The sequence below is a fragment of the Syngnathus scovelli genome, chromosome 3 (assembly GCF_024217435.2).
Source record: "Syngnathus scovelli strain Florida chromosome 3, RoL_Ssco_1.2, whole genome shotgun sequence".
In the NCBI taxonomy this organism is placed as follows: domain Eukaryota; kingdom Metazoa; phylum Chordata; class Actinopteri; order Syngnathiformes; family Syngnathidae; genus Syngnathus; species Syngnathus scovelli.
Window position 1 is genome coordinate 204,686 of NC_090849.1, and position 12,790 is coordinate 217,475.

Sequence of the window (12,790 nt, forward strand, 5' to 3'; positions counted from 1 at the left end):
TACCATGGCACCATTGAGAGCGTCCTCACCAGTTGCATCGCTGTCTGGGGTGGTAACTGCACTGACCAGAACTTGAAGGCCCTGCAGCGCATAGTGAATACGGCTGGTAAAATTATTGGTGCTTCGCTCCCCTCCCTAAAGGACATTTACACCTCCAGTCTCACCCGCAAGGCAACCACGATTGTGAGTGATGTGAGTCACCCAGCTCACTCTTTGTTTGACCTTCTGCCCTCTGGAAAGAGGTACGGGAGCCTGCGCTCCCGCACCACCAGACTCGCCAACAGCTTCATTCTTCAGGCTGTTAGGACCCTGAACTCGCTACCCCCTTCTGCATAGCGTGCTGCACTTTTGCGCTATTTTCTGGAATGTCTGCTGTACGCTCTCTTGCTCCTTTTTGCTCCTCTTATTTATTGTTGTGTTATTTATTCATTGTTTATTCAGCACGCTGTTGTTTACTTGATTGTCTATTGTGTGCCATGTCTTGTCACCGTGGGATAGCGGGGAACGTTATTTCGGTTTCTTTGTGTGTCTTTGGCATGTGAAGAAATTGACAATAAAGCTGACTTTGACTTTAACTATGAGCAGAGCTCCTTCACACAGGCAAAATGTTCTTTGTTTAGTTCAAAGGAACTTCTTTCCTTTTTGTTAACTCTGTAGTTTTGATTCATAGATTGTTGTTTATCAGAACTGTTTTTGTTTGGTAAGTGTTATAGAAAAGACATACAGTTTGAAGTAGTTGCATATAAGTTATCCTATATTTACTCAATGTTTGTTTAAGGGACTGCATACAAGTTGTCTCACATTTACCGTATTTTTCGGACTATAAATCGCTCCAGAATATATGTCGCATCAGCCATAAAATGCAGATTAAAGTGAAAAAAAAAAAAAAACATATATAAGTCGCTCCGGAGTATTAGTCGCATTTTGGGGGAAATTTATTCGACAAAATCCAACACCAAGAACAGACATGAACGAGCAACAACAGGCTAAACGATACGGTATGCTAACGTGACATAAACACAAACGAGAAACTGAGAACGTGCCTGATGTAACAATAACAGTTATTCAAATAACTATAACATAAATAACACTTTTATTAAACTATCTGTGTCACTCCAAATCATTAAAGCCATCGATCGAGTTGGTCCTCCTTTATGTAAACAAGTCCGACGTCAGTGGCGCGTTGCAGTTCAAATTTTTCTACAGGCTCATATAACAATATATAAACTATATATGAAATAACTATAATATAAACAACAATTTTATCGAACCATCCATGTCACTCCAAATCAATAAAAACATCAGAATCTTCGTCTTCCGTGTCACGTGAAAAAAAAAGAGAAGAAAAAAGCTGTTGATGCCGGAAAGACTACGTGCGCCGCGGATGTCAGACTAGATATATCAAATAAATGTAATATAAACAACAATTTTATCGAACCATCCGTGTCACTCCAACTCAATAAATTCATCAGAATCTTCGTCTTCTGTGTCACTTAAAAAAACAAAAACAAAAACAAAAAAAACACAGCCGTTGACACCGACCGGAACTACATGCACCGCTAACGTCAGACTAGATATATCAAATAAATGTAATATAAACAACAATTTTAATGAATCATCCGTGTCACTCCAAATCATTAAATCCACCGAAATATTCATCCTCTGTGTCAAAGATTCCGGGCCTACATGCACCGCTGACGTCAACCTCGTTGGCAGTTGTCGGCTCCAATTATTCCAAAGATCTACATATATAACTATATTGTAGCGTTACCAAAGTACCAGGCAAGAGCTCAACATGTGAGCCAACACACGCAAGCGCCCTGGATCGCTCTTCCCCCACCCCCATATATCAAATAACTATAACATAAATAACAAGTTTATCGCATAATCTGTGTCACTCCAAATCATTAGATCTCCCGACTTCGGAAGTCAGTGAATGGAACTCATTGTCAGTGAGGCTCCAATTATTCCACAGCCATAGTGCGCCCTCATGCGGTTTAAAGTGAAAATAACATGTGAAGTGATCAACTACACTAGTAAGTAAAGTGTTAATGATGAAGTAAAAATGTGTGAAAAAATAAAAAAATAAGTCGCTCCTGAGTATAAGTCGGCTTCAGCCTTCCAGTAGAGTTTGCACATTCTCCCCGTGGCTGCATGGATTTTCTCTGGGGACTTCAGCTTCCTCCCACATTACAAGAACCTGCATAATAGGCCGTTTGTCCACTCTAAATTATCCGTAGATGTGGCTGTGTGTGTGAATGGTTGTTTGTCTGTGTGCCCTGCAGTTGGCTGTCATTTCAGGTTGTACCTCGCCTAGTACTAAGGCTGCTGGGATAGGCTCTACCACGCCCGTGATCTTCATGAGTATAAGCGGTTTGGAAGAAGAAAAACAGTTCCTCAGCAAAGTTAAATTAAATGTAAATCATTTTGAGTCCTATTATTGTGTAGAATTCTGTATTCTGTACGCTGTGGTGCGAAATAGTGCAAAAATAAGCAAATAACATTACTGCTATTAATTTTTTAACATCAATTTCTTTGTCATGGCTGACGTCAGACGTTAGCATTTTCCGGTGTTTTTTAATGTAGTCGTCGTCTTATTTTATGTCTAGAATATGTATTAAATGTAATACAAAATTTCTGTTCAGAGCCCCTGGCTCTTCTCCCTAACACTGTTGCATTTTGAAGCATACACGCTACGATGCCACAGAGACCACACATTGGGGGCCCACCACCAATGACTGCAACAGAGGTGCATGCAAAAAGTGCATTGCTTGATTTATTAGATACGCTTTTTTCTGTCTGTATAACTTCATAATGAAAAGGGTTCATGGTAACACCGCGACCCCCGGCCTTATCGACCGCCGTCATAAGGCCAAAATCTCTCACCTCCTCTCCCCACAAACGACAGTTGGTGTGCTGCTTAAGCGTTCCTTTCAAGTCAAAGTTTTCTGGATAGTGGGTCGTTTCTGTCCGAGGATAGCTGATGTAACCCTGTGTGTACAAACGTTCAGCAATCTGCATAGTGTGCTGAGGACCCATACCTGAGACATAAAAAAAATATATAGATATCTAAGACCACACATGTAACAGTGAAGACAAAAATAAAATATTATACATTGTTTTACATATGTTACAATTTTGTTTAAACTGGGCTACTTTATTCGTAGGCTAAATTGGTGTAACATACCTAGGGAAGAGCTTGCCACTCTCAACATCTCTACGGTATTTAAAGCCAGGGGTCTCTGCTTAGTCTTCTCCTTCTTAGTCACCGACTCCACCTATATTGGGGGTGCAGATTAGAGAGTATCAAAGATGTACCCTGACATGTACAAAGTTATACCACAACTTCCAGTCCTGGATGAGCAGCAGCCTCCCACAGCAGCTTCATTGTTTTCTAACTGCTGTTGGCTGGTCTATACTGGAATTTCTCTGTGTGGGACTAATAAAGCAATGTCAAATCAAAGCCCAAATAAATATTGGAGGAAACATGGATACCACTGTTTAAGATTAAATATTTTCCCTTTATTTCATATTCCAAAATAGAGGTGTTAGTTGTGTGCATGTTAGTTAGTAAAACGTGTGTTTTACCACTTTAAATTTTTTGTTTGTTAAAATCAAATAATTTGGTTAGACTTGCACCACAGCTAAAATAGGCATGTTGATTACCGTAATTGCCGGACTATAAGCCGCACCAGCTAATATTCATGGATATTTCAGTTTTTTTCTTACATAAGCCGCACCGGTCTATAAGCCGCACGTGCACACGAGTTTTTTACAAAGAAAGACAGTACATAGAAAGCCTTTTTAACGTTTTAATAACATACTTGAACATGTCTTTCTAAACATTGCCTGTGACGCAGCAGTAGTACCGCAGCAACGCGGAAGTGTGCACGCGAGTTATTAGCAAAGAAAGACTGGACACAGAAAGTTTTTTTAAAGCTTTAATAACATACCTTAACATTTCTTTCCAAACACTGCCTGTGACGCGGCAGTAATACCGCAGCAACACGGACGTAACACAGCAAAGTCAGAGACGCGGCGGTAACGCAGCAGCAAAACGGTAGCACAGCACTAACAGGGCTGGTTAAAAAAAAACGTACCAGTAAAAGTAAAAAAGAGCCGTCTTCATCTTCCTCCTGTGCACTGAAACCATCAAAGTCTTCCTTGTTAGTGTCCGATTGGAATAGCGTTTGATATCCTTCGCCTCACTTTCTCAGTCTCTCTTTCGTCGTCGCTTTTATGCATTGCTTCGAGTTCTTCATGCTTATCTTATTCATGCACGAAGCGCTAAATTACATTAAACTAGCGATATAACGTATAACTTAAAAGCGGCATCATGCATTTCTTTTGTCCCCCATAATGACGGTTTGTGTATAAAAGCTTCCTTTCAGTAATGTCCGTGTTCATCTCATTATGTATCTTCTTTGTGAGTGTGAGTGTGTGCGTGATGCGCGAGAAGATCAAAACACAAGCGAGCACGTCTTCTTCGGCGCATTATCTCTTCTTCGTCTGTCTCGCTCTTGCTTCCTGCTCGAGCGCTCCTTGGAGGCCGTAAAAATCCATAAATACGCTCCAGAGTAGACACAACACAATGACATCAACATCGACTGCCTTTGGCTTAAAAGCGGCATCATATGCATTTCTTTTGTCCCCCATAATGACGGTTTGTGTATAAAGGCTTCTTTTCAGTAATGTTCGTCTTGATCTCGTTCTGTCTCTTATTTGAGTGAATTATACTGCACTATTCGCCTGGCGGATGGACATGCGATCAACGCACCACTTTTCTCCCCAGTGACGTGTATAAAAGCAGGTGTCCACGTTGTAACATGAGATATTTACACAGAAAGATGATACACAGAATTTTTTTTTACAGTAATTTTTAATTACTGTAATTATATGCATTTTTTCCAAAAAGTGCACGGCAGTAACAGCAGCAACAAGGCAGTACAACGACAGTAAAACTGCAGTAACACATCTGGTTAAAAAAATAACCAGCCTACCAGAAAAGTAATCGATCGCTTACTGTAAATAAATGTCTTTTTCCAAAAAGTGCCTGTAACACGGCAACAACACGGCAATAACACAGCAGTACAACGGCAGTAACACCGCTGGTTAAAAAAAATAACCAGCCTACCAGAAAAGTCATTGATCGCTATCTTCATCTTCCTCCTGTGCACTAAAACCACTGAAGTTGTCTTCTTCAGTGTCAGACTTGAACAGACTCAGGATGACTTCGTCAGACACTTTTACACCGTCTCTCTCTTTTTCGTTGTCGCTGTCACTGTCACTTTCGTCTCGAGGCGAAGATGTGCTCGCACCGTTCTCTTCCTCACGCAGCAGTCCAGCCTTTCGAAAGCCGTTGGTGATCGTGGATTTTTTCACACTGCCCCACGCAGTCAGGATCCACTGGCAGACTTGAGCAAAAGTTGCTCTTCGCATGCGGCCAGTTTTGGTGAATGATTTCTCGCCGCTGGTCATCCACGCCTCCCACTCAACTCGGAGTGCCACTTTAAATGCACGATTCACACTGATATCGAATGGCTGCAAATACTTTGTTGTTCCCCCAGGAATCACAGCTGGAATTGAGTTTGTCCTCTTGATGGCAGCTTTCACAGAATCTGTGATATGGGCCCTCATGCTGTCCAAAACGAGCAGTGTTTTTTTTCTGTGAAAAAATCCTCCTGGTCGCTTGACGTAGCACTCCGCCAGCCATTCCTTCATTAGGCTTTCCATCATCCACCCTTTCGTGTTTACTTTCACGACGATGCCTTTCGGGAGGTTTTCTTTTGGCATAGTCATTCGCTTAAAAATCACCATTGGTGGGAGCTTTTGTCCGGATGCTGTGCAGCTCAGAACACAAGTGAAATGCGTTCTCTCATGGCCAGTTGTTTTCAGCGTGACGGAGGATTCACCTTTCCTGTTTACAGTCCTAGTGAGAGGTAAGTCAAACGTCAAAGGCACTTCATCCATATTTATGATCTCGTCTGGTCCGATGGAATTCTCAGCTATCTTTGTTTGTGTGAATTTGTGGAAGTTTGTAACTTTTTCCTCGTAGTCGGGAGGGAGTTGCTGACACACAGTCGTGCGTGCCCTGATTGACAGGCCCTTTCGTCTCATAAATCTGAGACACCACGATGGTCCACCTTTAAAATCTTCAATCTTCTTTTCGGTGGCGATTGTTTTGGCTTTCAGTCGGATCTGCACGGTGGAAACACCTCGGCCGTCTGCTCTCTGTGTGTTCACCCAGTCTTCAAGAATGTTTTCAACTTCGGGCCATCTGCCTTTGTTGCCTCTGAAAGCTTTTCTCGTCTTTTTGCATTGTGTCAGTTCTTCACTCTGCCGTCTCCAACGTCTCACCATCGATTCATTGATGCCAAGCTTACGTGCCGCCGCTCTATTTCCGTCTTTGACAGCCAAATTGATTGCTTTTAATTTAAAAGCTGCATCAAATGAATTTCTTCGCGTGCTTTCCATGGTGAGGGTGTGTGCGTGATGCGCAAACTAGCACGTTTTCTTTGTCTGTCTCGCTCTTGCTTCCTGCTAGAGCGCCCCCTGGAGGCCGTAAAATCCATAAATACGCCGCGCCGCCATTTAAACCTCAGGGTTCAAAGTAACTTTCTGAATAAAATACATTAAAAGTTCACATTCATTACTTGTTTTTGGTGAGCAAAATGTCAGAAGAATTGAATTCAAATGCTGATTGATTGGGTTTTAATACAATGCAGATGGTCCAAACAGCGCCACTGCTTTGTGTAATCTCTGAGTCACATGGCAGTGTAAGAGAAAGGGTTTAGAGCACAGGTGTCGAACTCAAGGCCCCACATCATTGTATGTGGCCCGCGAAGACAAATTGTGCATCAAATTCGTTGTTCATTACTAGAATTGCAAATTGTCTTCACTTTTAATAATAGCTTTTTTTTTTAAATATTTGACCAGTTTTTACTCGTCTAATTTGAAAACGAGTTATTTGTCAGTTTGTTTTCTAGCTTTTACTGTATATAATAGTGTTAAGAGTAAAACTGATCAAGTCATCACAAAAATCACGAAAAAAATCTTATATAAGCCGCACCTGACTATAAGCCGCAGGGTCCAAAATTTTGGAAAAAAGCCGCGGCTTATAGTCCGGCAATTACGGTAATCACTTCGGCTCATGTTTACTCACTGCTACATTCTGGTGGACAATGCATGACTGTCAACCATGTTGTGAACTATTTTGTGATTGTTCATATAATCCGTGTATCTGAGACTAAGGTACTGCAGAAGAAAAAAGAATATTCATGAACAGAATATTCTTTCATGGTAAGTCCTTTAGAATGAAAGTGCGACATTTGGGGGAAATGCTGAGTAATGTTTGCAATTGACGAGTGGGGAGGTTGGTGCAGATCAATCCTTGTATCAATAGAATCAACGCTACTGTGAGTATTAAACGGGTAGTATCGATTCTTTGCAATTATTTCTATGATTTCAGTTATTTTCAAATAATTATTGTGGACCGTAATAGAAATTTTACACTAAGAGTAATATTATGTTTTGTTTGAGCTTTTCTATCTACCAACTAGCTATTTATTATTGTAGCACAACATAAAATATACTGTTTGAGTGAGAATAGCTTGAAGTTAACTGCAAGTAAATTACCTGCAAGCAGAGTGTGCAAATTTTGTGTTCTGATTGTCAGTGGTAAAAAACCCAAAACAATGGTAAATAAAGTGCAATGATTAGCTTATATAACAAATAAAATCAAAACAAGCTAGGCGAAGGTGTCTGGACTACACTGTGTGCACAATTATTAGGAAAGTGTGTATTTTGACCATTTGATCATTTTTATGCATATTTTCCAACTCCCTGCTGTATAAGCTTGAATGCATACTCGATACAAGCATATGAAGTGATGTGTATCTATATAATGAGGGATGGTAGGGCCGAAGGCGATAAACCCCCTATATCACAGTGTTTGGTGTTCAGAGACGTGGTACAAGCGACCACGACTGAACAAGACATACATGTTGAAACGTCGAGACTGGGCCAAGAAATATCAGAATACCGTATTTTTCGGACAAAAAGTCACTCCGGAATATAGGTCACATTAGCCATAAAATGCACAATAACGTGGAAAAAAAACATAAATAAATCGCTCCGGAGTATAAGTCGCATTTTGGGGGAAATTTATTCGACAAAATCCAACACCAAGAACAGACATGAACGAGCAACAACAGGCTAAACAATAGGTATGCTAACGTGACAAACACAAACGAAGAGCTGATAACAGGCCTGACGTAACATTCTGAGTTATTCAAATAACTATTACATAAATAACACGTTTATCAAACCATCTGTGTCACTCCAATTCATTAAATCCATCGATCGTTCTTTCTGTCAACAATGCCGGCCGGGTGCGCGCCGCTGACGACGATTGCACTTCAAAATATTCCACAGGCCCATATAACAATATACAAATTAGCAAACCATCTGTGTCACTCCAAATCATTAAATCCATCCATCAAATTCCTCGTCCTTTAAGACAACAACGCCACGCGTGTGCCCTGACACCTCGTCATTATTCCACAGAACTAGTATAGAACTATATTGTAGCGTTAACAAAGTACAAGGAAAGACGTGGGTTTGGTAAACGTCTCTTTATTTAAACAAGAGTTCAACGAGCCAACAACTACTGAACTGCAACGATAACATATACAAGTTGCTACACGAAATAAAATATATCAAAAACCTATAACATAAATTGTTCACCGACACACGGCCCCAAGCACCGGCTTCGATTTCCAGGCATGTGGCGGCGTGGACTTCCATCCCCGGAGGTGGCACTTCCAGCCACGGAGGTGGAAGAGAGCTCCATAGAATAGGACCGGGCGTGCGTAAAAGCCATATCCGAGCCCCAACCACCGTCCCCGGACAGCCACCCGGCCAAGCGCCGGCCCCCGACTTCCATCCACGGAGGTGAAAGAGAGCTCCGTAGAGTAGGACCGGGCGTGCGTAAAAGCCATGTCCGAGCCTCATCCACCGTCCCCGGGCAGCCACCCGGCCGAGCGCCAGCCACCTACTTCCATCCACGGAGGTGAAAGAGAGCTCCGTAGAGTAGGACCAGGCGTGCGTAAAAGCCATAATAGCTTTTCAAACCTTCTGTGTCACTCCAAATCATTAAATCCTTCAAACTCTTCGTCCTCCGTGTCACTTACAAACAAAGCCGCTAATGATGCCGGTAGTACGTGGGCCCCTACATCATCTTTGTCATCCCGTGATCGAATCTTTGTCCTTTATGTATACAACCGCCGCAATGCGGCGCGCAGCTAATGTCACTTGAAATTTAAATTACAGTAATCCCTTGCTACATCGCGGTTCGTTTATCGCGGTTTCACTTTTTTTTTTTATTTTGAAAATTTGTGAAAAAAATTCACATATAAGTCGCTCCTCAGTATAAATCGCCCCCCCACCCAAACTATGAAAAAAAAATGCGACTTATAGTCCGAAAAATATGGTACATATTTTCTAAAGATCTTATGGACTGATGATCCCAAAATCTCAGATATCGTACAGCTAGTGGGCACAGGACCATTGCAGGATGCAGGTCTCGCACGGCCAAATTGCATGCTCATTGACTTGCCACCCAAGATTAATTGTATTAATTTTTTAAGTGTGTTAATTTGCGGTAATTACTAACATAAATTGACTGCCCTACTTCGAATATTTTCTAAGCATAGTAGAAAAGTGGCAAACATTCATCAGAAAGCACCAATTTTAAAGAAATTATGTGTGTTTGTACTTGCCTGGGCTTCCTTGGATGTCTTGGCCAGGTTTACAAACATTTGGCCCACGTCCTTGTCAAAGACCTTAACCCGGTTCCAATCAAGAGTCAATGGGTTATCCTTCCCTTTGAACACCTGGCAAAAGAAAATATTTCTCAAAATACTGTACTACCACCATATTTACTGATAATAGAGGTTCACATTTGGTGTACCTTCGCATGTATAATCCAGTAGTTCTCTGGTTTAAAGGACTGGATTTTGTCATGACGTTCTACACAGAAGCCAAGAGTTGGAGTCTGGCAGGGTCCGAATGATATTAAAGAAGAGTCCAGATTTCCATACTTTCCTTGGAAATATTTGGTTTGGAACCTAGAAACAATTTGGCATTCAGAAAGGAGGCTTAAACTTCATATACTGTATTCAACTATTATCCTCAGACTAAAAGAACAAAAACAATTGTATTCATTAGCACACTCTATTTAGATGTATAGGAAGTCATGTAATTCAAGGATACAATCCATGTCAGATTAGTGTTATAGATAATGTATGAACCCTTTCATGCATGAATTATGACAACCTAGGTCAGAATGTTTCTATTTCTGCTGTTACTCTTTGGGCATAAAAAGAAATGCTTTATGTCACATTTTTCAGGACAACATACGCTTCAGCTTAAAACTGACCTGGACTTTGTGAAACTCTAAATGAGAATCACCCCCACTTCAGAAGGGTTGACACCCTTTAGAATCATCCATGGGATACCATTTAGACTACCTGTATTCACTGCAGGTATCCAAAAAGCAGATGAAGAACAGACCTTAGCAGATTACAAGATCAGAATGATAAAACAGAAAGATGTGTCAAATGCAAGTCTACTGCCCTCTGATCTTTCTCCCTCACAGGTCAACAATCCAATCAAGCCTGGAGACTGGGCCTACTACATTGAAGTCGTCAAAAAGAAAAACTGGTTCCTCCATTCCAAGTCTTGCTGACTACCCCTCACTACCTCCCATCTGGGGTTTGAATGTCCCAGACAGCCATAAAGCCTTTCCTTGGATCGGAGTTGGAAAACAAGCACTACATAGAAACACTGAACTATTGTTTTCAATCTTTTCTGAACCTCTCTCTGCAGGTCAATGATGGACAAAATAGAGAGATTCAGGCTACTAGACTAATGGTATTACAAAACAGGATGGTCCTGAACTTGGTGACTGCAGCACTAGGTGGCGTATGCCACATTATTAGGACTTCCTATTGCACCTATATACTAGGAGATAATGACACGTAATTTGTACCAACCCAAGCTGTCCTTTGTTGTATTCTGAAGCCGCAGAAGAGAGATAACAGCAGGACAACTGGTACAAGAGGACCAAACCATACACACCATTGGCCAAGTACAGGAAAAGAACAGTTAGTTGCACATAGTGACATGGCAGCAACCTCTCAGAAGATAGAGTCCCACAACAGTGGGATTTCTCATAGTTAACCTCTGGTTATCTGGTGGCAGCGGCTATTAAAATCTGTAATCTGTGTTTGCTGTTCTGGTATTGTTATGCTTATTGACACCTTAGGTTATTCAATGTTTAAAGTCTGCAGTATCAAGGTATGTGTCCTCTACCGTAACACAGGTACAAATACAACCGCAAATACCCGCAGCACGCCGCCGACCGCGCAACCGTAGCGCGTCGCCGACCGCGTGACTACACCGCGCTGGTCGCATTATTGTGACAGAGCCGTCGCTGAAATTTATAAAATATTTTTAATGTCCTGATGTACTTTCCAAAATTTAAGTGGACCTAGTGCGCAAGGAGCTTAATTTAGTCCGATCGCGCAACCGCAGCGTGCTGGACGGTTACTGTCGCACTGTTTTAAGAGCGTCTTTGTGTTTTAGGATAGCTTTACTGCTCCCACTTGGTTCCTTTGGAAGCATGATTACAGTTGATGCAATCCTCAGAGTAACGAGAATGTAATAACGAACGGAGTCAGTTGGTATGCGGGTCCTCTTGGCTCATCTCGTGAGATTCGACAACCAAATTTCGTCCGACATTCGAAGCAGAAAAATCTCAAATTGTTTGTTCGAATACCGATTTGTTCAAGAACCGGGACAAATACAACACATGAGGCATGTCAAAAGTGATGACTATATCACACCAAAGAAAGATTGCAATGATTGTGAGGATGCTGTGTAAACAAACATGCATTACAGGGACTTGATGAATTTATCATTGAAAATGATCCCTAGTAAGTGATACATACAATGATACTGTGTTTATGTTTTCTTGCTTATGCTTGTTACAGAGGAAGGAATAATCATATGATAAACAGGAGGGAAATGGTTGACACCTTATTTTGATCTTATGATTATTGTGAAGTGCTGACTGAGAATCAGTAATTGTGTTAGTGCTTGCCGAAACTCTTGAGATGCTGAAACTTTCCACCTTCTTTGTGTGTTGTGAAAATGTCCTTGCTTAGCTAGTTGTCCAAACATGCTTGACTAGTATCTGTGGACAACCTTGTAAGACAGAGATAAGACCCGTCTGCACTGACTGAACCAGTTTGCAGAGGCAACCCTGAAACCTGTTCACACTCACCCCCACCCTGCTTTCTTTCACTAAAAAGGCTCTTGCAAGAGGCAAAAGTGAGACTGCTTTTCAAGGATTCAGACTGATGACCCATACCTCGTGACCATAGGAGCGTGGATCGACCACCAGGTGGTGATCAGTTGACAGCTCTGCCCCTCTCTTCATCCAAGTGTCCAAAACATGTGGCCGCGATTCCAATGAGACGACTACAAAGTCGATCAGCGAACTGCGACCTAGGGTGTCCTGGTGCCAAGTGCACACATGGACATCCTTATGTTTGAACGTGGTGTTCATTATGGACAATCCATGTCGAGCACAGAAGTCCAGTAATAGAACACCGCTCGGGTTCTGATTGAGGGGGCTGTTTCTCCGAATTACGCCCTTCCAGGTCTCACTGTCATTGCCCATGTGAGCATTGAAGTCACCTAGCAGAACGATGGCGTCCCCAGAAGG

The 12,790-nt window shown here is 41.8% G+C and overlaps 1 protein-coding gene across 1 annotated transcript in view; it reads right to left on the reverse strand.

Moving 5' to 3' along the window:
- Positions 1–12,790, reverse strand: part of LOC125994535 (DNA topoisomerase 3-beta-1) — a 136,692-nt gene that overhangs the window by 72,297 nt on the left and 51,605 nt on the right. The window contains exons 6-9 of the mRNA XM_049763874.1: positions 9,971–10,127; positions 9,780–9,893; positions 3,188–3,278; positions 2,887–3,041 (exon numbers count right to left, since the gene is read on the reverse strand). Coding sequence (XP_049619831.1) covers positions 2,887–3,041; positions 3,188–3,278; positions 9,780–9,893; positions 9,971–10,127 — 517 coding nt within the window. The remainder of the gene's footprint in view (positions 1–2,886; positions 3,042–3,187; positions 3,279–9,779; positions 9,894–9,970; positions 10,128–12,790) is intronic.